This window comes from Bacillus rossius, chromosome 11 (genome assembly GCF_032445375.1).
Source record: "Bacillus rossius redtenbacheri isolate Brsri chromosome 11, Brsri_v3, whole genome shotgun sequence".
NCBI lineage: Eukaryota > Metazoa > Arthropoda > Insecta > Phasmatodea > Bacillidae > Bacillus > Bacillus rossius.
Window position 1 is genome coordinate 47,288,495 of NC_086338.1, and position 23,476 is coordinate 47,311,970.

The following is a 23,476-nucleotide window of genomic DNA, read 5'->3' on the forward strand; positions in this document are numbered from 1 at the left end:
TAAAAGCACCAAAGGAAATAATTACATGAATTACATGGTACTATGTCCATGGAGACCAGCGAAAATGAGCTCTGTCGTTGCATGTTTTTTGCCACATGAAAGATTACAATTAGGCTTTGAACACAAAACACTTTACACTCAGGAGTCACTGCAAGCAAGAAAACAACAAAGCACTTACATTTGATACTATTAAAATTTATAATTATGGCTGTAGAGTATTTTTCTTCAAATCTTTCGAATACTAAGGAAAGAAACTACAATGATACTATAAATAATAGGTAGTTTAAAAAACTAAAAAACACGCTTTTATAGAAAATCGAACTAAAAAAAAATTGAAAATAAATTTGAATTAAAAATAGTGTAAAATAAAAAAAAGTATTTTATTGTAAAATAAGTGTGGGGTGTATGGTGTCAATATGTAGTTATAATAATTTTATTGACAGATATGAGTAGAAGAATTATCATTTTGATAATATCTTAAAAAGCACCCCACACTTATTTAAAAAATAAAATACTTTTTTTATATTACATTATTTAATTCAAATTTATTAAAATATATTTTCTATTTTTTAGTTGGATTTTCTATAAAAGCATGTTTTTTTAGTTTTTTAAACTATTATTTATTTTCTACTTTTTAGTTTGGTTTATTCATAAAAGTTTTTTTTTTTTTTTTTTTTTTTTTTTAAACTGTTATTTGTTCTACTCTACTATTAATTCCGTGATAACTACAGTGAAACCTCGTTTATTCGTTCCCGCATTGTAGAATTTCCCGGTTTTATTGTTCAATGTCCGTGGTCCCGAAAAAATCCTGCAAGAACAATGTTAAAAAAATCCCGTTTCCATCGTTTACGAATATTTTTTAACCCGGTTTAACGGGTTGAACTTTACAGGCTTTTTACCGATTTCACATTCAAATTCCCGAGAAAAATTCCAGTTTACGCGTGTCTACACGACACGCAATACCAATATTTACATATGGCGGCCATTACTAAAAGAAAACGAATAAAGTGAGCATGACGCTGTTGCTAACAGGTTCACCAACTTCGATACAACAACAGACGAAAGCTAACGCTCGCACGATAGTTCTTGCTTTGTGCGATAATCGACACAACAATATATCCGTGGTCTATATACTGTACATACTAGCCCAACGTAAACACGTTTGTATTTAGCGACAGTGAAATCCTGCGAGAAACATAGACGAAATTGTTCATCCTAGCGTTTCCGTGGCCGGCCGTATATGCGCGAGATTTTCTTTGTTTACGGTAAATTAGCTTTACGCATTTAACTCTAATTAACGTGTGAAATTTGTAAAAGTTCATTGATATGTATCGGCCTACAAAAGAGGTTAAAACCATTAAAGAGCGTTTAGAAATTATAAATGCCATTAAAAAGAATCCAGGCGAAAAACGGGTTGATTTGGCAAAGCGCTATGGTATTCCTCCATCGACTCTTAATTCTATCTTCGCTAGAAGAAATGAGATTCGGAAACAAGCAAGCCAGTTCGGCCAGTCTTCAAAAAAACGGAAAATGGCAAGACAGTAGAAATACAGTGAGCTTGAGAAAGTTTTGTTTTCTTGGTTCCAGCAAGTTCGGGCATCAAACATCCCAGTGGATGGCACATTTTGTTCATTTAAAAAAATTAAGGAAGTAGTGAAACCCCTTATTTACGTTACCGTTATTTACGTTTTCCCGTTATTTGCACTATATTATTCAGGTCCCGTTTGGTTCCCATTTAATCCAATACAATACTTTCACGCGAATTACGTCTCAAAAATCTAATCCATCCCGCTATTTACATCACGTAACAACGATAGTAGGCCTAAAAACATTGTGAAAAACGTAACTTTTATAGTCGGCAGTGAACATTTTAAATCTCAAAATAAACATATTTTATGACATGAAAAGTTGCTTTTATTTCTAAACATATAATAATTTAAGCCTAGGCATGTAAAAGTCAGAGTAATTATAGCAGGAGGCAATCTAAAATGTACTCGGGAAAAACGTAAACTCACGAATGTATAAACGTTCTGTTACTATATTTATGTCACAACTTAGCCGAAATACTGGTACGAGACATAAACCTCACTAGATAAAATGAGCGGAGTCTTGGTAACTGTTTTAAACGTATTTTATACTTTCGGAAGTATTGTACAGTTGACGCATATTTTTTAAACTAACCATTTATATCTGGGGATTGTAAATAATTAATTATTGGTAATCAAGGTGAACGTAAACTTGAACACGTCACGGCAGCGAGAAAACTGGTGCGTATACCAATAAACTGGTATTAGAACTGGACAAAACTGGTACACGGGAGGTGGAGCTTATATTTTTTTCCGCAAAGCTCGCATCTATTGGCTGACTGCTGATGGAACGTCACGAGTCTGGGCGGAGCATTGAGTGAGTTATACTGCGCATGCGCAGCTCAGACAACAGAGAGAGCCAGCCGGCGGCTACGCCGCGCCATAACAGCTGATCGAGTATGATGACCTTTCTCCGCGCACGGCGCGCTATTGATGGTAAATTTCCAATTTACGGCACTTTTATTTAAAAAATTTTTACTGTGGTGCAATGCGTATGTGTAATGTAGCCCGCATTTGTTATGAACGCTACAGGATGCGACTGTATTTTAATTAACTTTAACGTATTTCTTTTCCCTTTATTTACACTTTCCCGCTTTTTACACTTTTTTACTTTGTCCCCATGAAAAGTGCAAATAGGGGGTTTTGCTGTATAATTTTCCAATATTGATAGTGTATATACAGTGTGCTGCTGGTGTCAGTTTATGGAAATACCTAACTGAGTCACTGAAAGTTTTTGCAATAGTACATACATTGTGCATTTGGTAACTTTAGAGTGTGTTCCCACATTGTAGGATTTCCTGGATTATCCGTTTTTTACTCATGGTCCATTGGAAAACGGATAATCAGGGTTTCACTGTATAAGTAACTGTAATTATTTTCCAAATTATTAACGTGTACAGCTGTATTGATAGTCAAATCTGATTTTAGAAGCCATTCAAAGATTTTAACGTTATCAATATATTCAGTGAGACTTAATGGTATAAGGTTATTGACGAACAAGTGATATCACCCAGTCTTACATACTGTACGAAATTAATGCTGTGAAGCAGGAAAGGATGGGAGTTACGGATTAATTATTACATGAAGCGTTCCACATCTACGTAACAGGAATTTTGGGAAGGATAAGGATTGAGAAAGGATGAGGAAAGTAAGGATTGAGAAAGGATGAGGAAAGGACCTTCTCAATGAGAGTATCTAGAATATGTGAGAAAAATTCGGATAGCCCGGACTGGGATTCGAACCCAGAGCCTTCCGATGACATGTCGGCTGCTCTACCATCAGAGGCGCTCGATGTACGATAAATATGGAACAAAGCACCCCACGGTTTTTTTCACAATAATGCTAGCATTTTTCATTCATTTTTGTTTTAAGCTTATTTTAAAAATTATTTTTCATTTTTTAGTTTGAATAGAAGGATTGGCGAAGTCCCAGACGAATTACAGTTGGATTTACGGCACCAATCCCAAAATTTGTTTAAAAAAAAAAATTCAGTTGTGGGCAGGATTAGAACCCACAACCGGTGAATCTGTAGGTTGTCATCGAAGACCCGCGCGGCCAACAAACCAACTGTCGAGGATATATTGTAATAATACTAATACCCTGAGTGCTCAAGCTGGAAAGTAGGTACTTTTTAGTAGACGGTATGCATGCGCCGACTGCACGGTTGTCTCACACAGAGGCTTAGTGAGGAAATTATTTAATCCTGTCGATCCTAATCAGGATAATGAGATAAACTTATTAAATTAGTGTGTTGTCACCGGTCCTCGATAAGTGTACAAAGTTTAGATTAAATCTGTCCGTTTAAAGTGGGTCAAAATCGAGTGCAAAGGAGTCGGTTACAAACATACAAGTGAAGCTAATATAAAGCATGTAAAAAAATAAAATAGACAGCTTAGGAAATAATGACAAATCTTCTGTACATAACATACAGCACAACAAGTGCACATCCCTAGCAAACCCTTTGCAGTCTGGTCCTATCTGTTTCTTATTACCATTTAAAGTTGGGATGTGCAAGTTAACTACCTGATTCCTGAGAGTGTGCCAGTACAACAAAAAGTTACGATCTTATTGTGAACCTGTTTCATCATCACCACAACCAGGTAAATGAACTATGTTTATCCATACTGACAACCGTGTACTTACCTCTTACAAGGGTACTTGGCGTTGAGGATAAGTCAACAGAGAAGCCATGTTCATGCCGGTAGGCCACACAAAATTTGCCTGAGATTGGGCCTTTTGACTCTGGAAAAAAAAAAAAGTATTACCAATGTGTCATCTCTGAATTAGTCAATTAGTGAATTCCGCTGCAATGGTTGCAAATGAGAAAGGCGAAGTTGCCATTAAAATTTATGAGTGGCTATAATTTCTTCACACCAATGGTGCCAAGGAAGTGCCCCTTATCACCCAGTATAACCACTTTGAGTTTCAATAGAAATTACAAAGGCAAAGTTCACTGCAAAACAGTATGTACACCAGACAGATTGCCAAGAAAACTTAAAAGAAAACCTGTTATGCCCTCAACCCGTTCCAGAACATTAAAAGAAACGTCGCAAACGCTCAGTTTACGTAAATTTGTTTAAAAGAGGACATTTGAAAATTTTGTTTGATACCATAATTATTTCTTAAATGTTAAAAAACACACACACTATCAAAAAGCTCATAAATTAAACAAAAAAATCATTGGCACATGGTTTTTGCATCTTATATCCTGCATACAGTGCCCAACTCATGTATGTATTTTTATCTTCTTGTTAGAGACAAGATTTTATGGTTTCTAAAACAGGAGATTTCAGTGTTGTCTTTATCCATAAAGATAGCATATTATTGAAACATATATAGGCTACATACATGTTTTATTATATCATGTTTCATGAAAACAGCGTTACTTTGGCTGACAGATGATGCACTCGGAATAATAATAATAAATCTGCAAGTTTTTTTAATGTTCATACATTAAAAAAAAGTAAACATTAAATACTAATAAACAGCTGCACTATCAAAAAAAGAGTATTAAATCTTCATGCTAATAAATTACATTCACTGAATGAATTTAATAAGAATTACAGTTTTGTGATGAGTTAAAATGCTGATTAATTTCATGACAGTTGCATTTTGTTGCTTTATTGTGTATGTAGACATGCTTTCCTGTGTTATCGCAATTCACCACACAATCTTGTCCCTAATTATTTGTTATGCCTGCCCTCAAAATGCATATACTTTTGGCAGAATGGTTACAAACAATAAATAAATTATAACCAGCATTTCTCGTAAGCGGGAAATGTGGCGGTCGTTGCCACTATCTGGTCTCTTGAGTTTTACCTCACCGTCATTTTTTCACTATATTAAGGTGTCCTCATTCCGGAATTTCGAAAAGAAAATGTAATGCTTCATTATGTCATCGTCACATCAGTGAAAATACATCTGTGTTAGGATACCCCGAGATGCCAAACCAATGTTTTTCATATGCAAATGCTAATGCTTAAAGATATACAGACACACCATGAACGTTGCAATGGAACTAAAGTACATTGAAATATATAGAGCCAGAGCATATCATTAACTAACATTAGTTAAAATCCATGATTTTTTCAGTCATTCAGATAATTGATAACTGCCCATAGGCTTAAATACTTATTCCAAATAAATACATAATGAAGAAATCAATCATAATGCAGTAAAAAATGGTTAATAATTGTTTTGAAGAAAGTAAGTTCTTATAATATTTTCTTAATTTGTAAAGATTTCCAACCTGGCTTCAGACTGCAGACCTCCTATTGATTTCTGACTGTAAGGTCACCGGACTCTCCCACTTTGCAGGAAAATCAATACCGAAGTAAACAAAAGCACCCTAGTTACTGTACAAGGAGAATCTGAAAGTCACCATTAGCCAGGTGTTATTTATTCTCTGCTTGGTTGCTATGTGTAGAAAAAAAGTTTGTTTACTCTGAAGGAATTGTGTCAGTTGTGTTGCCTGGTGATTGAAGGTGCAAAACCATCAGGATAGTGCATTTGTATAATCTTTCTGAAGAAGTATTTTATCTTGTGAAGCTTAAAGAAAGTGAGATATATTTGCTTTACTCCATTTCAAGAAAACTAGATAAGGAATTTTAAAAAAAATAACCTGTTGCATGCTACTGTATAGTTTAAAGTAACATTTTTGGACCGTTAAATTATGAAAGAATGACTTCATTGGATATTCAGTTGGCCGAACAAGATGAAGGAATTCACAGTGACATAGACTATGACTTTTTTGAGTCGGAACAGACTTCTGAAAGAAGCAATGACGAGCGTGAAGGTCAGGAAGAAAGCGGTCGAGCTGTCCATAAGCTGGGTGACGACGCGACAGGAGAGGCGAACGTCACCGGGAAGGAAAACACAATCAACGCAGACAACTGCGCGCAGGACGCAAGTTCGAGATGTGACGCCCGCAGGAAACACGTATTTTCCACCAAAGCTGTCATAGAAAGTGGTGCAGTCAGGGAGGAAAGTGTGCGGGGAGTGACCGACGGGGAAGGAGGGACCAGGTGCAGTAGCGAGAAGACGAAGCTGGTGCTGAACCTGCAAAGCCTGACGGAGACGAGGAGCGACGGAACCGCCGGCCCCGCGAGCAGAAGACTGCGGCAAGAGGGGCAGAAGACGGAGCGCTGCTCGCGGAGGGACAGCGGCAAGTACCGGGAGCTGATGAACTGCATCGCCTTCCAGACGCATGCTGAGGACCCGCGAGAAGAAGAAGAAGAAGACGGCGGAAGCCCGCTCACCTCGTCGCCGTTCGCCAGCTCGCTCAGCTCCGACACGACGTCTGACCTCACGGACGTCACGCCCCGGTCGCTGGGCAGCTGCTCGTCGGTGCTGAGGTACCTTCGGGACGACGCCCGCCCGAGCCCCCACGACGAGAAGCCGGCGCCGATGAGGCTCCTCGCCGACGCCATCAGGCACCTGCACAGGACCGGGGGCTCCGTCATCTCCAACTCGTCGTCCGGCTCGGGCAAGTCCGCCGGCAGCCGCCTCAGCATGACGTTCACCAACGAGGAGGTGAGGAAGATTGAGCGGGAGAACGGCCTCTTGCTCAAGAAGATCCAGAGCAACCGGAAACCTCACCAGAAGCCCGGGACGGCGCTGGCCGGCCAGCCGCGGCTGTCCAGCTCCGCGATCAACCGTCGGAGGATGCAACAGAGGATCGACCATGATAACATGGTGAGCTCACTTACCATTCATGTAGTCGTTTTTAGCCAGAGAAGTTAACATGGAAGTAGAAAATCATTGAATCTGGCACAAGTGTATTGGTTGATTTCAGATAAGAGTCCAGATTTGTTACTGTATTTTATTTTTGCAAGTTAATTTAATGATTATATATCTAGGATATAAAAATACCTGTGGGATAGCGCAACTAAAATTTTTCATTTGGGATGCTTACTGAATAGGCTATATAAAGACTTTTGAAGCAAATGGCTGATAAACAGGAACAAGATTATATAATGAATCGTGATAAAACCAAAAACACATCAGTATACCATAAAGTACTGATGCGCAACAAAGAGCATGACATTATTCAGCAGTTTTAATATAACCTGACAACAATTTTTATCATTTAACATTTAAATTCAACTAATTTTATTTAACATAAAGCTTGTATAAAAATACATTTACTGCTTAGATTGGAAAATCTGGCAGTACATTTTCTAAACATACAAATACATTTATAGTTCAGATTAGATAGATATGCTTAATACCAATTATTATATTGTAGAAGTGCACTCACTGTTTTAGTGTATTGTTCTATTTTTATTTTTTTTTGCCTGTGGGTTGCAATGGGAAATGTCTATTGAAATTTACACAGTTTTACAGAAGTATACTCACTTTCGCTTGTTTAAGTCTTCACCCCCTAAACCCCACATTGTGTCTTTTTAAATTATAATATATGTAAATCAGCTGTTGCAAAACTCAGCAGTTACTACAGTCTCAACTTTTATGAAATTCTCTTCTCTTTCTGCCACGCAAATAGAACAATTTGTTTTCTCACACATTCTAATATGTTCCCTATAACTGCCATGTTACACTTTACACGTGTTTTAACCTGCAGCTGCTGCTACAAGAACATACATTTTTGGGTATGTTATTTACAATATAATTTACACATTATTCGCACTACCAACTGTTTACAATATAAAGATTGCAGGCACGCATCGAAATGTGTAGTAGGTAACTACAACATCGCTGATATCTTCGCTTTCGATACGGCTACAACCCCCAACCAAGAACTACCTACAATGTACTAAATTTGATGATTGTAGGTGCTGCATAAGCATGGGAAAAATAAAACAAAATGTATACTTATAACCGATGATGCTACGATAAATCGCAATAGAACAGAAATTATAGATCTCATTATTTTGATAGGGCAACCTTAAGTGAAGCATGAAAATTATTTGAAACATTCGTGAAAAAATTAGAAATGGACCTGACAACTTAGTTATATCTAAGGTATCACCGATGTAGTCAAGATAAGTAACAAAACCTCACCAAATCTGATATTATGGTTCAATTGATTTTACCGTTCATGCACAACGGACCTCCAAAAAAAAAGGTCTGGATCAACTTCAAAAAAAGGCATTTCAAGCTCATCTCTCTTTCGCTCACAGTATTCTAAATGTAGCCAACGTATTGCACATTGAATGGAAATGCCCTAGTATTGTTTACATATAATATGCTAGATTTTAAAACAATAATCTGGATTTATGTTTAATTCTACCCCAGATAAGATATTAATTGATTTTACGTGGGCAAGGTCATTTTAATCTCAAGGTGCACGGTTATGTATAAATAGAACATAAGTGTGACATGGAAAAGGTTAAATTTGTATTATTAAATTAAGGTCACTATTATTGGCTTTCAAGAATAATATAATCAGCAATAAATTGTTGTGACCTTTAAAAAGCTAACTAAAAATGCTTGGAATTTTTGTCTAAATGGACCAATTGCATTATAAAGCTGGGGCTAGAGCCAAAAATAGTTTTGAGAATTCTTGTGTAAAAGTAATTTCCTATAATGGAGACTATTGGGGAAAAACTGAAAAATGTATGTTTTACAACAATAATTCTTTGGTTAGCCTACAAAACCTAATTTAACAAACTATTTTTAATGTAGTTAACCTATCCCAATGAACTGTCAAAATTAGTTATCTTATTATAATTTTTGTTATCAATAAATGTGTATATAGCAATTATTTGTGGGTACATAGTTTAGACAATTTTCCAACATCTCTTGTCATGATGATTCTTCTATAACAAAAGCAATGGCAATACTTAGTAGACTTTTGATAGTTTTTTTTTTTTTTTGGACTTTAAAATTAAAAATTTCTAAACTCAGAATTTTTCCATCAGTTACGGGGAACAATCTGCTTCTTGTAAAAATGTAGAATTTCTAGCTTGTCTGGAATTGGGTTAGCCATAATATAGATGAATCAGATGAATCACACATCAGGCTGTGGGTCTATGTATATTATATACATATGGATTGACACCATATTCAATGCAGGTGGAAAATGTGCCTTTTATATTATTTGTCGCTGTACTGTCTAAATGTATTTTTGACCTCCAGATACTGATGAAGAAGATACAGAACGTCAAGGTGGCCATAAATACTGGAGTCATACCAAAACTGAAAAGAAGATAAGTACTTAACTCACATGCATCCGCCCATCATACAATCTGTAAACGTTTCTCACAATGTCTGTCACAAGAAACACAGTAGAAAATTTCTTTAAGCTTCCATAAGCAAACAGTTTTTCAATTTTTATATTGGTTTTAAATAAATGGATTTATACAATGTTATTATAGCATTTTAACACGTGTTTTCACTGTCATAACATGGTAAATTTAATTTAATTTGTAATATTCTGACTATAATACTATCCTTGGAGCCAGACAAGAAGAGAAAACAGTAAAAAAAAAAAAAGGTAAAATAATCAGTAACTTATCAGTAAAATAAAGAAGTAGCTTTTCTTATTGTCAAGTTGAAAAATTAGGAACTACAACAATAAAACAACTAAAAAATTGAGCACGAAACTGTTTTAGACAAATTTGTGTTGGAATCTGTTAGAAAAGCTATTATTGTTTGTATTGCTGATTATTATAATGAAGGAAAAAAAAAAATTGAAATCACAGAAATGTTTTATAGACACTATAACTATATTATAGAACTGGCAAAGCAGATCTCTAAATTTTGAATTTTCATGCATGATGGTGACCATTTGTTTTCTGACATTTCCCATGTCCTCCAATTGAACGAAAAATATTCTCTTAGTTCTCACCAAAGAATGTTGTTAAACTGGTTATTTGGATTAAAGCATTGATAAAATGCAGCCAGTTACGCTACTCAAAGATAGAGTGGCTGGAGTTATTGAAATTAAAGGTTTCGCTGACATTTCTAAAGGTCAGAGAAAGCTGTAAAATATGATCTTAACAGTACCCGTAAATAGTTTAAGCACAATTTCCCTAACTCCCAATTCAATACCCATCAATGTCAATTAATTTTAGTTTGGATTACAAAATAAATAGGAAACAAAATTACAACCATTTTGACTTAAGTGAACACACAATTTTTTGGTAGTACAATTTGTTGAAAAAGAAACTATTCAATTTTAAAAGAAATTCATTAAACTCTTCTTTTTTGTCAGAGAAATATGGAAATTTGATCCTGAGATTTTATAGCAACTGTGTTTATTTTTTTATGTGCTTGGAGAATGTATGCGGTGAAAAGTGCTGTAACTGAAACAGAATGAAACTTTGCGGAAGAACCCAGAGAAAACCTCCCACATCAAGGCATAACTCGCTGCCTGCCAGACTAACATTCACACAGTCGTGTGTCTGACGATTTATTCTGATTTAGTCTTCTGTAGCAGCATGCTACAATCACTTGTGTGATGGTCCTGGTTTACATGGTATTTATTGCAATATATATTTATTTATCTTTACCCTATTTGAGAGCTATATATAAAATAAAGATTAATGTAAATGTGTGTTAATGGAATTTCAATACTTTTTAAAAAGTTTAAATTTGGGTTAATCCTTTTGGTTTCATGCCTACACACATAATATTTATTTACATTTAATGGTATGTACTTATTCTGCAGTTCCAGAGCAACTTTGCAGAAAACAAATAGTACAACAACATACAGCAACACTTTTGCAAGGTTACAGTTTGTATGAACTCGGTGAAGATTGTTCATAGATGCAGATGGTGCTGTCTGAACCTCTAAGTTCACCAGCTCTGGTCAGACAGAGCTGTTCCACGCAACTGTACTATCAGCACCTGATGTCGTAGGTCATGTGAACCAATCAAATGCCATAGCCGCATCTGCACCATCAGCCTCCGACACATCAGAAAGATGTTACTGTGGGAATGTGGCAGGCCCTTTATTTTCACAACAGTAAAGGAGGGTTAGGCAGTAATGTGCCCAAAATTAACATTTGTAATGTTGGCAAGCATATTAAAATTTTTTGATCACACAGGTTAGTGGTATATGAGTTCAAAATAACTCTTCATACAAACACAAAAGTAAGGGCAACAGCAAATTGATAGTGCCAAAAAAGGCAAGATTTTATATTATGAAATGGATTTTCAACCTCTGCCATATAAATACTGAATAATTATCTGGTAAGTAATGTACACCCTTAAGTATAAACTGGACAAGTTAACTAGCTCTCTGCCTGCAAGTACACTTGTCCTGAAAAATATTTTTCGTTAACCCACAACTTAATTGGGTACAGTAAGTAAAAAAATGGTCCCATCTTCAAATTTTTGTTCCATTAGTAATGGAAGGCTTGATAATAAACAGAAAGTGGGTGATTTATTTTTTTAAAACAATTTGTTTAAATTAGACATAACAACACAAGTGTGTGTGTGTGTGTGTGTGGAGTCCACGTGCGACATAAGTGAAACTTCTTGGTTATTAGTTATAGATGAAAATAAATTACTAATGTGTTTAATAGAACAAAGAGATAATAATACTTTTACGAACTGGGAAGCATAGCCGCCAGGCGTGCCACGTACCTGAGCGTGCTCTCCAGCGGTAGTCTGGCCCGGGGCGTCACACACGGCCCGATCTTGTCACTCCTCGCCCCTTCCTCGGCGCTGTTGTCTATCGCTGAGCAGCCTCGGGGATTCCGTGGGCCCCCGCATAAAGTGGCTGCTCTGGGTGATTCGGGCGTCTGGTCGGGCCCGGGATGATGCGACATGTCGCAGTTGCTCCCGTACACTCTGGAAAGACAACCCACTAACTAGTACAGGACAACAGCGACCTCCGCGGGAGTTCCGGGAATGAAGGGAAGTGCGACAGCATCATCGGCGAAGAGGGTTCAGATACTGCCTCCAGAGCGGCGTGACCGTGAGAGTGCGACGACAAGTGCGATGTAAGAGGCGAATCACTGCCGAGCCTAGCTCCAGTGAGGAGTGCGAACTGTGGAACTTGACAGATATTGAGTGTCTTGAAAATAAACAATTTTAAGTATAATTATGTATGTATTAGTAATTAATAAACTTAAATGGGCTATCCCTTACGAACCCAGTTCCCCCACATAAGTTAGGATGCAGGTATGATCTCAAATGAAATAACTCGTTTCCAGAAAAATAAATAAATTGTAGAATGTGTAGTCACAGGTAGATATCTGGCATGTGAAAAGGACAGCATGGCATACGAATAGGACCAAGGTCAATGCTACTTTGTTGAGAACAGTCACCCACAGCTACAATCCAATCGAGAAATATTCAGGCTTCTTAGTTGAACTTAAAATATTTACACACTCGTGGACTCGTAACTATAATGCGGTGTGCGATTTAGTTATTCAAATAATTACCCATGTCAAACTAAAATGTGAAAAGCATTATACCAGCAGAAATATTTAGTTACACATCTAAAACTATTCTCACATAACACTGTTTAACAATACTGATTTACACAAGTAATTAAATTAATAATACTTACGTGAAAGAATATGGCCCGTGGCACAATGCAACACAATAAGCTCAAATCCTGTTGTGTTGTCCTCTGCCCAAGTCGGGTGGCGTCAGGCGTAGGCGGGTACCTAACTTCGCTACCCGCCTATCCCTGCAGCACGGCAGGGTTCAACCTGAGCCGCACACCGCCACATGGAGCCCGCTCAAGGCTGCTCCAGTGATCACCGCCCGCGCCAACGGCCCCGGAGTGGGGATAGCGCAACGTCAACCTCACAAGAAACAACCACACAAGTATGCTGCATCATTTCTCCTTTCCCTGCCGTCTCCTCTATCTGTTCTCCCACCACGTACTATTCCCCTCCTCTCCCGGTTCCCCCACCACATACCTTATGCGATCGGAATTTGAGTAACGCTCGAAAATTGTTGCCCCCTCAGCAAAGAAGTTTCACTTAAAAAATTCAAAACGACGTTTTTACATTTTCATTCTTCAATTTCATAGGGGCCAATGTGGTCGAAAAGTCAAATCACTCGACTTCCACTAAGTTTTTCACTGTTATGTTCCCGGCAGAGTCGCTGACATTGTTCTGAGCATGTTGTTTTCAGGATACTTCCGTTCCCTCCATACATTCATTCTATCAATGCTCCACTCTTATATCATCGCCCCTGATGTTTATTATCTAAAATATAATCTGATATCATATACCTTGTGAGTAGACCCAAGATTAAAATATGGTTTTATGCGAAATCGCTCATTTTTACGGGAAATCCACCCTAAACCGCGAAATATGAGATATTTTTCCTAACCAAAAAATAACACTCCAATATGCATTAAATTGTAACTACCATCAGTCCGTACGTACCCGTTTGTAGAAAGATGGTCGTTATCTCATTCAGTGTAATTAATGCATTAAAAATTACAAACTATCACAAACATGATTATTTCACGCACCGAAGAGGTCCGTGGTTGTAGATAGGTTAGGGTCTGTTAACATAACAAATAATGTAAACAACTGACGGTCTAAAACTAAAATAAACAAGTCACCAAACTTAACAGCGTGAAAATTCTTATCATTCCCGTATTTGCTGTATCCTTAGCAAAATACACGTGAACGAAAACTGCATGGATAAAATAAATACGCATGTTATTAATATAGATGATAACATTTAAACAACTTGATAATTAATTGACTTTTCCTGTAACGAAACTTAATGCAGTGGTTTTCTTGAACTATTTTTGTAGTGTTGGCACACCAGCTGAACTAGTTATTTTTCGCTCCAATTCCAGTATTTAATTTTTTCGTAGCTACGGTCGTTGTATATAAATGACGTGCATAAATGAAATATAAATTTTTTAAACATACCGAAAAATAAAGCTAATGCAGCTTCACGCACGGAAGAGTTTAAGAAGGAAGGATTGTACGCAAGTGAAGGAAAAATACTTTTTTGTAAATATTGTAACTGCCGTGGGAGCATGAGCGTAAGGACACGGTAAACAAGCACATTATCAGTGACAAGCACGTAAAAGCTAAACGAACCTCATCCACTCTGAAACAACAGCTTTCTATCCCAGAAGCAGGGGTGGTGCAAATGTGCGCAAAAAAAAAAAGAAGATTTTGTTTTCGAAACTGTTGAAGCCTTTGTAGTTGCAGGTATTCCTCTTGAGAAACTTAACAACAGCAAGCTGACTGCATGGATGCAAAAACATGTAAGTGGCGCTGGTGATCTTCCAACAGCAGATTGGATGAGAAAAAAGTACATTCCCCTACTTAGGGACAAAAAGGAAGCAGAAATCAAGCAGCAGTTCTTGGGGCAACATGTAGTCTTACTAGCTGATGAAACTACTGACAAAAGTAACTATTAATTGTGTTTTCAACATTAATAAAATTTTTTGGGCCTTTGGTGATCACATACAATGTTGGGCCCATAAAGTAAACATAGTCGGGCAGTGGCGTAGCCAGGATTTGTGTATGGGGGGTGTTAAGAAGCATGCCCCCCCCCCCCCGTATTAAAGCGGGGGGTCCGGGGGTCCTCCCCCTGGAAAATTAGGAATTTAAGGTGTAAAATAGTGCTATTTTAGCAGTTTTCGGTTCTTAAATTTAAATATTGTAATGGTAAAAATTTTATTAATTTTAATATGAAATTTGCTTGAGTGATGAATAAGAAATTAATTAAAGATTTGGTGCTAAGGGGTGGGGGGTTTGAACCCCTAAACCCCCCCTCCCCTGGCTACGCCCCTGTAGTCGGGCAGATCCGGCAAAACAACTTGGGGGAGCTAAACCTCTTTGTTCGCAAGGTAAAAATGTCCTTCCTTCACACCAGATAGAGGAGGCACGCATACATTGAATTTATTCTCCAGAAACATGGAGAAAACAAGGCTCTGATCAAGTTGTTCCTGATGCCAGTGGTTACACGATAGAACACGTGTTTTGAGTCTGTTTCATACCTCGCACTCCATTTGCATGACATTGTGGAATTTTTTGAGCAGCTGAGTGAAGATAACATTGGTGTTAAACATATCAAGGGACTCCAGAAGGAAGAGTTACAATGTCTTGAGGCCACTCTGACATTTTTAGCTCAGAACTGTAACATCTTTGTAGAGCTTATTAATTTTGTTGAAGGAACAAAGTATCCTACTGCTCATCAGCTGTGCAGTAAACTGAGTAAACTGCAAACTGCTCTTGACGTCTTGGCTAAGGGAATACCTATTTCCTGAAAATATTAAAGCCATTTTTGCAGAAATGAAAACTGTTAACTCTGCAGCCCTTAAAGAACAGTTCAAGAACACAGCTAAACTCAGTCTTGTAAAACTGACTGATCTGGTGAACAGTGATCCATCTCGCCAATTATTTCTGGGAATCAGCGCTATTATGAACCCTCGAAATGTAGGAAATGTTCGTGTGGAGGATAAAGAATTCCAGAAACACGAAAACCTAACTTTTTTTTTTTGCAAGATGCAGAAGACTTCTGTAGCCACAGGCTACATAACACTTCAAAACCTGGTTTCAGAAGAGCAGAAGAAACCGCATGTGAACCACATAGACATGGGATGCATGCGACCCTCTCCCTGCATGGCTAATCCCAGCATGACTAGGCGTATAGGCTTCGGCCTGAGACGCACCTAGGTCCCTCCCCTAACTCGGACCCCTCCCAAATACACTTAGTTTTAGTTAGGTTAGGAAAAAAAATTAGCTCTAGACTAAAAGCTAGATAAGTTGGGTCCAGGCAAAGTCCTGGACACTTACGTACAGGAGACTGTGGATGGTCTGGATGAGGAGTTGTGTGTCTACAATTCGGGAGGGGGGGGGGCGCAACTTGGACTCGTGGTCCGCTTTGTATTTTATCCAAGGCTGGATTTAAAGTAGTTAGCTTAATTATGACAATTTAACTACTTGACAACTGATTGTTTTCTTTAAGGAATTGAAACCAGTGGCGGATCCAAGGGGAGGCACCAGGGGCAAGTGCCCCCCCCCCCCCGAAAAACTAGTTGTCTGCTACATTAATATTGCCGACAAACATGATTGATTCTGAAACCAATAAAATATTTTAATATAATTATTATTTTCTCGTAGAATCATAAAATCTGGTGGTTGGATGTTATGTGTAGTGTGAGTAGATTAAATACAAGTTTAGTAATTTTAAGACATTTTTTTCTCTGGCTATTCTGAAATTCTAAGGTGCCCCCTCCGAGGTGAACCTCTGGATCCGCCACTGATTGAAACAGAGTGGAATAAAAAAAGGATGTTCTATGTAGATAAATGAGTAGGAGAAGAAATATTCATGATACAAAATAAAGCGAATTAATTTTCAATGGTTTGTTTGCCTGATAATAAATGACGTTTTACTTCTCACAGTCATTGTTAGTAATACAAGTAGGTGATTATAGTATGTATGGGGACACCGGTGGGTGGTGGGGGAGCCGGGGAGCCACGGCGGCCATCTTGGTTTACGTCACTTCCGGCGACCATCTTGGATTACGTCATTTCCGGCGGCCATCTTGGATTACGTCATTTCCGGCGGCCATCTTGGATTACATCACTTCCTGCAACCATCTTGGATTTGACCTTGACCTTTGAACCCGGAGGCCATTTTGTTTTTCTAGAACTTTCCGCCATTTTGTTTTCTAGATCATTCCGCCATTTTGAGTTTCGTCCGCCATCTTGAAAATCTTTATTTATTATCCGATTTTAATGAAAAAAATTTAAAATTTAAAAAAATTAAATAATCAAAATTTTAAAATAAAATTAAAAATATTATTTAATAAAATTTTAATTAAAAACCTACGCATCGAACACCCCACTCCTCTAAATTACAAATACATAATCTAGCACCCCCACCCCTCTGTTACAATGACATCGTCATCGAACACCCCACTCATTCCTGTTACAATTTTTCGTTACATCCACCATCTTGGAAAATCATAATTATTAACTTAGAAAATCAGGAAAAAAAATATACCATCGTTGTCTGCTGGAGGCAGCCATCTTATTTAGTGGAGACTACCATCTTGATTTCATCTGGTGGGTGTCGTCATCGGTTGTAGGTTTCTAAAGTATGTTAGTGTATGTAAGGTCGAGTTACAATTCTCTACCAACATTGTTATGAACCTTATAGACCAAAATCCACAGAATCCACAAGATCCACAAAATCCACAGTCACTTTGTTGTTGTAACCGACATTTTTTCTTAAAGTCTTATCACTTATAGGTTTTAACTAAAATATATGTTATCAATACTGTCGTTGTGGATGCGTTAGTTAAAGTAATGATAATTTAAAAAACATTTATTACTCCATCTTAGCTGACCAGAAATTTTTCATAGTCCTATCATACATGTAAACATACTAAATAAATTAATGTTTGTGTATTCGTGTTTAAAACTGCATGGAAGCAGATATTTAGGTGTTTGTGTATAATATCATTTCTTAGTGTTCGTGTTTGCGTTCCTGTGTTTAAAAGCTGCATGGAAGCAGATATTTTAGGTGTTTGTGTCTAATTACATGATCATTTTACGATATCAAATTAAGTATAAGTACCTTGAGGAATATAGGGCATTAATTAAAAAAATAATAAGCGATATGTAGGTAAAATTATATTTACTGAATCAAAGAAATATATTGTACAAAACAAAACCCTCAAGGAGAGAAAAATATACTTGTCAAACGAAGCTATAAAAAAAACAGAAACTATATACAAAAACGAAAACTGTTTACAACAAAAAGACTGGAACTATACAACAGATAATTCATCTCCAACATAGCCGTGGGGAACCGTATGGATGCCATCCTCACATATTTGGCGCTTATCATCCTCCCATGTTATGGCCAGCTTATTTGTGCTCTCGCTATAGAGCACCTGCTGCCTCGAGCGTATGGCCCTAACTGCTACTCGTCGTGTGTGGTGATCGTGCAGGGCATCCAGGTAGTCACTGAATGTTATGCGGTTTTTGACCACACACCGCTGGATACCCTTGGCCTTCTTCTCAACTTTGTCACCACACTTGTATGCATACAGTTTGGCCCGCAGACCGACAAACTCACTCATCACTTTCCCCCCACACTCATCCTTAAACTTTCCGACAACCTTTTTGTTGATGGGGGAGAAGCAAGGGTGGTCGGAAGGGTAGCAGCTGGTGTCGAACTTCTCCATGAGTGTAGGATCGGCTTTGAGGTCATGGTAGAAATCATCGGTTTGTATCTCGTATACGAAACTATCGGTGTCCATGTATGCCAGATGAATGTTTTCTGCATATCTGGGTTTCATTGTGCTGTAATGGAAGTCGTACATGAGTGTTTTTGAGAGATCAAGTACTGCGAGTCCGGCATAGATTGGCTTATCGAAAATTATGGTCTCATGGTTCAGGTGGACTAGAGTCAAGTTCGGTTCATACATTGTGCGGTCCTTGAAGGATGGACGACACACCAGTTTCTTGAACCGCTTCTCGGAACATACCAACTCCATTTTGAGCCTCCGCCTCTTGTTCTCCATCAGTTTCCCGAAAGTACTGTTTACAGCGAGCTTAAAGAACTCCTTCTCGAATTCGTTGGCTGCAGCCTTGCGCTTATTGGTGTTGAGCTTAATGTATGGCTCCAACCACGCCGACTGCTCAAACTGGAGGACTCTGTGTACCTTAGTAACTATCAACCCATGTGATACTGCTTGCTGGAGGTTTCTGTAGTGTACAATGTAATGTTCCTTAATTTCTAGTGTTGTCATGAGCTTTGATTGTTTGGAGCCGGGCGGACATTGATTGATGGGGAGAAACGGAAGGTCTTTGTGACTTTCGTGGAGTTCAGTAGGGTACTCCACGTCACATTCGATAATGTACCCGATAGGAGAATTTTCTGGAATAGTCATGACATCAATAGATGTGTCTGACCATTTGAAATGTCGAATCGGAAGCGACAGCGACATCGCCCACCCGTACAAATTATTTGCATCAATGTACTGTAGATATGTGGATGGCTTGGACACATCATGTGTCTCAGGAACGTATTTGTTGTTACCCACACAATGACGTTTGATGCTTTGCGCTACACCCCCACGAATACCTGCTTCCACAAACATATACATATCGTAATCTGTCAGAAGCTCGAGTTGTACTCCTGTGGTGCGAAGCATCGCATCGAAAGCGAACCCAGGACAGGAAATGTAGTGTGACGGGTCTAGACTGTACGTCTCCAAGCAAAGACTGCGAAAATTCTCGAATACGTCCGCCAAAATCAGGACATTCGTCTTTAGGTACAAGTCAGCGTACTCCCCCAAAGTAGCACACTGAAACTTGTCCCAGACATTTTGTGCGTGAGCGTAATCCGCCTCGGAAATACCAGAATCAGTCAGAATATTAAAGAACTCATCGATAGATGGAAGACTAGTATCGTCTAGTCGAGCAAAAGAATCAACGAAGTCGTAGGGGAAGACTCCCTTGCGAGTAACCAACTCCAACTCATCAGGAGCGAAAAACTCAGCAGTACTGACAAACTTGTCTGCAGGCAAGAACTCTGCGAGCGAAGCAAGACCCCGACTCATGAAACGGAACGTATCGACAAACTGAATGCTGAACTTATCATGCAACTTCTTGGAAAAAGTTATCAACTTCTCTTCCGAATTAGGAATGATGAAGATGTCTTTAGTGTCGTACCCCAACTTCCTGATAATGAAGTTCTGGTCGTACGCCAGGTTGTGGAAGAACACAATCATCTTTTTCGGTCTGCGCCTGAGAAGGTTGCAGTCATTACATGCAAGTCCAATAAATTCGCCGGTGAAGTGATTATGATCACGAACTTTCTTTACGACCCCTCCAAACTTTCCTCCACAGTAGCAACAACACCTTGCTTGCAGAAAAGCAGTGTTTTGTGCATGTGTGAGCGGAGTCATAGGAACAGACATAGAAAATATTTTCTGCACGTCATGTCCAATCTCCACAATGCGGGATATGAATTTATCTTCTGCGTCACAACCGCGATACACTTCAGGCTGTGAAGGAAGTGAAGAAGTGAGGTGTACTGGAATCACGGAGTTATCTGCTTTCACGTAAATGCAGTAGCTGTACGCTTTATGCTTTTGATACTGCAGTGTGTATGCTTCATCAGGATTCGGGTGACATGTATGGATTTTCTCCAGAATAGCTTCAAAGTCGCAATATACCACGATGGGCATTTTATCACTGTGATGGAAGTTTTTGAACTTCAAAACAGGAGGCAAACCATTTTCATCAACCTGGGGCATTTCCATCCTAACAGCAGCATGCTGTTTACAGAGCTCACTGTGTTTTTCCAAACACTGAAGACCAGTAAGCCCGCTAACCCTATCCTGATCATCATAATGCTTGAAGCATCTTTTGCAAACATGAATAGCCTCAGTGTGTGTAGTGATTTGGGACCGAACCAGAGCAGAAAAATTATTGATGTAGGCGAAATGGGACGAATTGTCATTGACCAAGAGCATAAGATCGAAATGATGTTCTTTTTCTTCAGGAGCGACTCGTGCAGGAACAACATTCAGATTCTCGTCGATACTGTAAATGTTGATGGAGACTCCGGGGTTCTGTTTTTCAAACAGCGGTATTTGCTTGATTGGAGTAGGGGAGTCAATGTTGTTGAAGTTGAACTTCCCCTCCAAGTCATGGTAACGCTGGTTGACACGTTCAGGATGCTCACCTTCCACGTACTTAACAAGAATTGACCACTTGAAGCACATGTGGTCTTCGAGGTTTTGCGGATTGATCACAGCGTATTTGTCTTTGATGGAAGTAGGTAATTCAATGTAGGAGCTGGCACGGAGTGGATCAAGCTTGTTTATTCGGAGTTGAAGTCGCTTAACGGCCGACAAAGTCCATCCGGACCCCTTACCCATGTAATCTTCCTCCTCCTTGCAGATCTTGGAGATGGACTCGGTAACTGCCTCCTCCACCTCATGAACTGCGTAGAGGGGAACATTCATGGTTTTGAAGGCCCTCTTGTCTTCACAGGCATCTACTGGTTTTTCGTAGTCGCACTCAAGAACGACATTAAACTTCAGCGGTCCATTCTCTTCAATCTCCTCCTCAAGTTGGCTTATTATTTTTGCCTTGATGGAGTCCAGGTACGTACAAATGTCCTTGGCAAAACTTGACGTATTTACAGCAACATAAGTCTTCAAGTTGCCCTTGAATCCCACTTCGGCGGTGATGAAGCCATGGGTATTGGCCAAACCCGCGCCGGTCACCACCTTTGTTCGGCTGGTCGATGGTTTAGGCAGTACTGCTGGCTTAACTGCTGCCATTCTCTGCTTCTTTGTTGGAGGCGGAGCAGGCCCCTTGCACACCTTAATGTGGTTGCGAAGAGTGTCAGCCCTGACGAACTCTTTAGCACAGTTCGTGCAGGAATGTGCTATGCGGTTAGGGTTAAGACCGCAAGCCGACTTCTCATGTAGTCTGGCGACATCAGCACGGGCGAAGGCCTTATAGCAGAAGCTACACCGGGTGCCTGATGTCGTGGTGACAGCACCAGTACATGTTGACAGGTGCTGCTGCATCTTGTCGCTGCATGCGACCATCTTGCCACATAGGTGGCACTGCTGGTAGTCACGATGCTGGTTCTCGGCACACTGTCGCTCGTGCCGGTAGCGGTTCTTAGCTGCCGTGAAGGTAGCAGAGCAGAAACGGCATTTCTGCGCGGTAAATGCCATCTCGACAATCGGTAGACTGGTCTCAACGTACGGAACACGCGAAGGAAGCTCGACGTACGGAGAACTATAACATAAGAATAAAGAAAACAATGTAGCTAGATGTTACATGAAAACAAACATATCCTCAAAACTCTAGCCTCAAGCTTTCTAACCTAAACTACTAGCAATGTTACTAAATAAAAAAGTTACAAACATAACCTCAAAACTCTAGCCATCAAGCTTAATAACCTAACTTGATAGCAATGTTACTAAATAAAAAAAGTTGCAAACATAACCTCAAAACTCTAGCCCTCAAGCTTACTAACCTAAACTGTTAGCAATGTTACTAAATAAAAAAAAGTTACAAACATAACCTCAAAGCTACTCCTTCATTCATGTACAATCCTAAAAATGGTAGAATATTTAAAGTACTGATAAAAGTCAAAGCTGAAAAATATTCAATGTTAACTAAAAATGATTGATTACATAACCTCAAAACTACTCTAATGCACAACCCAAAAATGCTAGAATTTTAAAGTACTGTTAAAAGTTTAAGCTAAACAATTCCTGGTTACCCACACATAAGTGTACAGAGAAAAAACTAGTTAGCTGATAACCTACGAAAAAGCTGAGAAACATTCAATGTTAACGAAACATGTAGCATACCTCAGAAAAAGATGAAGTGGAGCTGTAGAACACAAAGTAGCGTTGGCGGTAGAAATCGTGGTAGCAGCTAAACTCACACACGAACTAGCTCACTCAAACTCCAAGAACACAATGAAGCTCCGACAGCTAATCCCGGCCTTTTATAGCCGCGGACCTGCTTGTTCTTGGAAAAACCATTAGGAACATAGTATTTTTACCGAACCTACCAATAGGAATATAGTATGTGGAGGGGAAGTACCATTGTCTTCGGAAAAACCCAGCATGACTCATGCGCAGGTCGTAGCAGGTCTGTGAGGGGTGGGAGGTAGAAATGTAGGTAATAACTTAACATAGGAAACCACTCTCGGGTAAAACCACTAATGACCTAGGTGATGAGAGATTAGGTCGCGAGGCACTTCATGCATCGTGACTCATCACTCAGAAATGTCGTCTCGCAGTGCCGAGGGGACCCGAACAATAGACTTGACCGTGCATGTCACAACAGATCCATTAGTCGCCCGACTTTGTGGCGCCATGAGGCGCTCAGGTAGCAGTCATGGTCTACGGCAACAGACTCGTTAAAGTGTCATTACGAAGCACTCAAGCTGAGTTCGAGGAAAATACAGCTAAATATTCATTATAGATATGT

The 23,476-nt window shown here is 39.0% G+C and overlaps 1 protein-coding gene across 1 annotated transcript; it reads left to right on the forward strand.

Annotated features, from left to right (window-relative positions):
* Window positions 1-5,757: 5,757 nt before the first annotated feature.
* Window positions 5,758-9,916, forward strand: LOC134536913 (uncharacterized). Its single transcript, XM_063376993.1, has 2 exons — window positions 5,758-7,280; window positions 9,684-9,916. The coding sequence occupies exons 1-2, from the start codon at window positions 6,267-6,269 to the stop codon at window positions 9,756-9,758; spliced, it is 1,089 nt and encodes a 362-aa protein (XP_063233063.1). The 5' UTR covers window positions 5,758-6,266; the 3' UTR covers window positions 9,759-9,916.
* The last annotated feature ends 13,560 nt before the right edge of the window (window positions 9,917-23,476 follow it).

Excerpts from the sequence above, each read along its gene's own strand:
- LOC134536913 (XM_063376993.1), top strand. The coding sequence starts at position 6,267 with ATGACTTCATTGGATATTCAGTTGGCCGAACAAGATGAAGGAATTCAC. Across the intron at positions 7,281-9,683 it reads GGATCGACCATGATAACATG|ATACTGATGAAGAAGATACA; the intron begins GTGAGCTCACTT and ends TTTGACCTCCAG.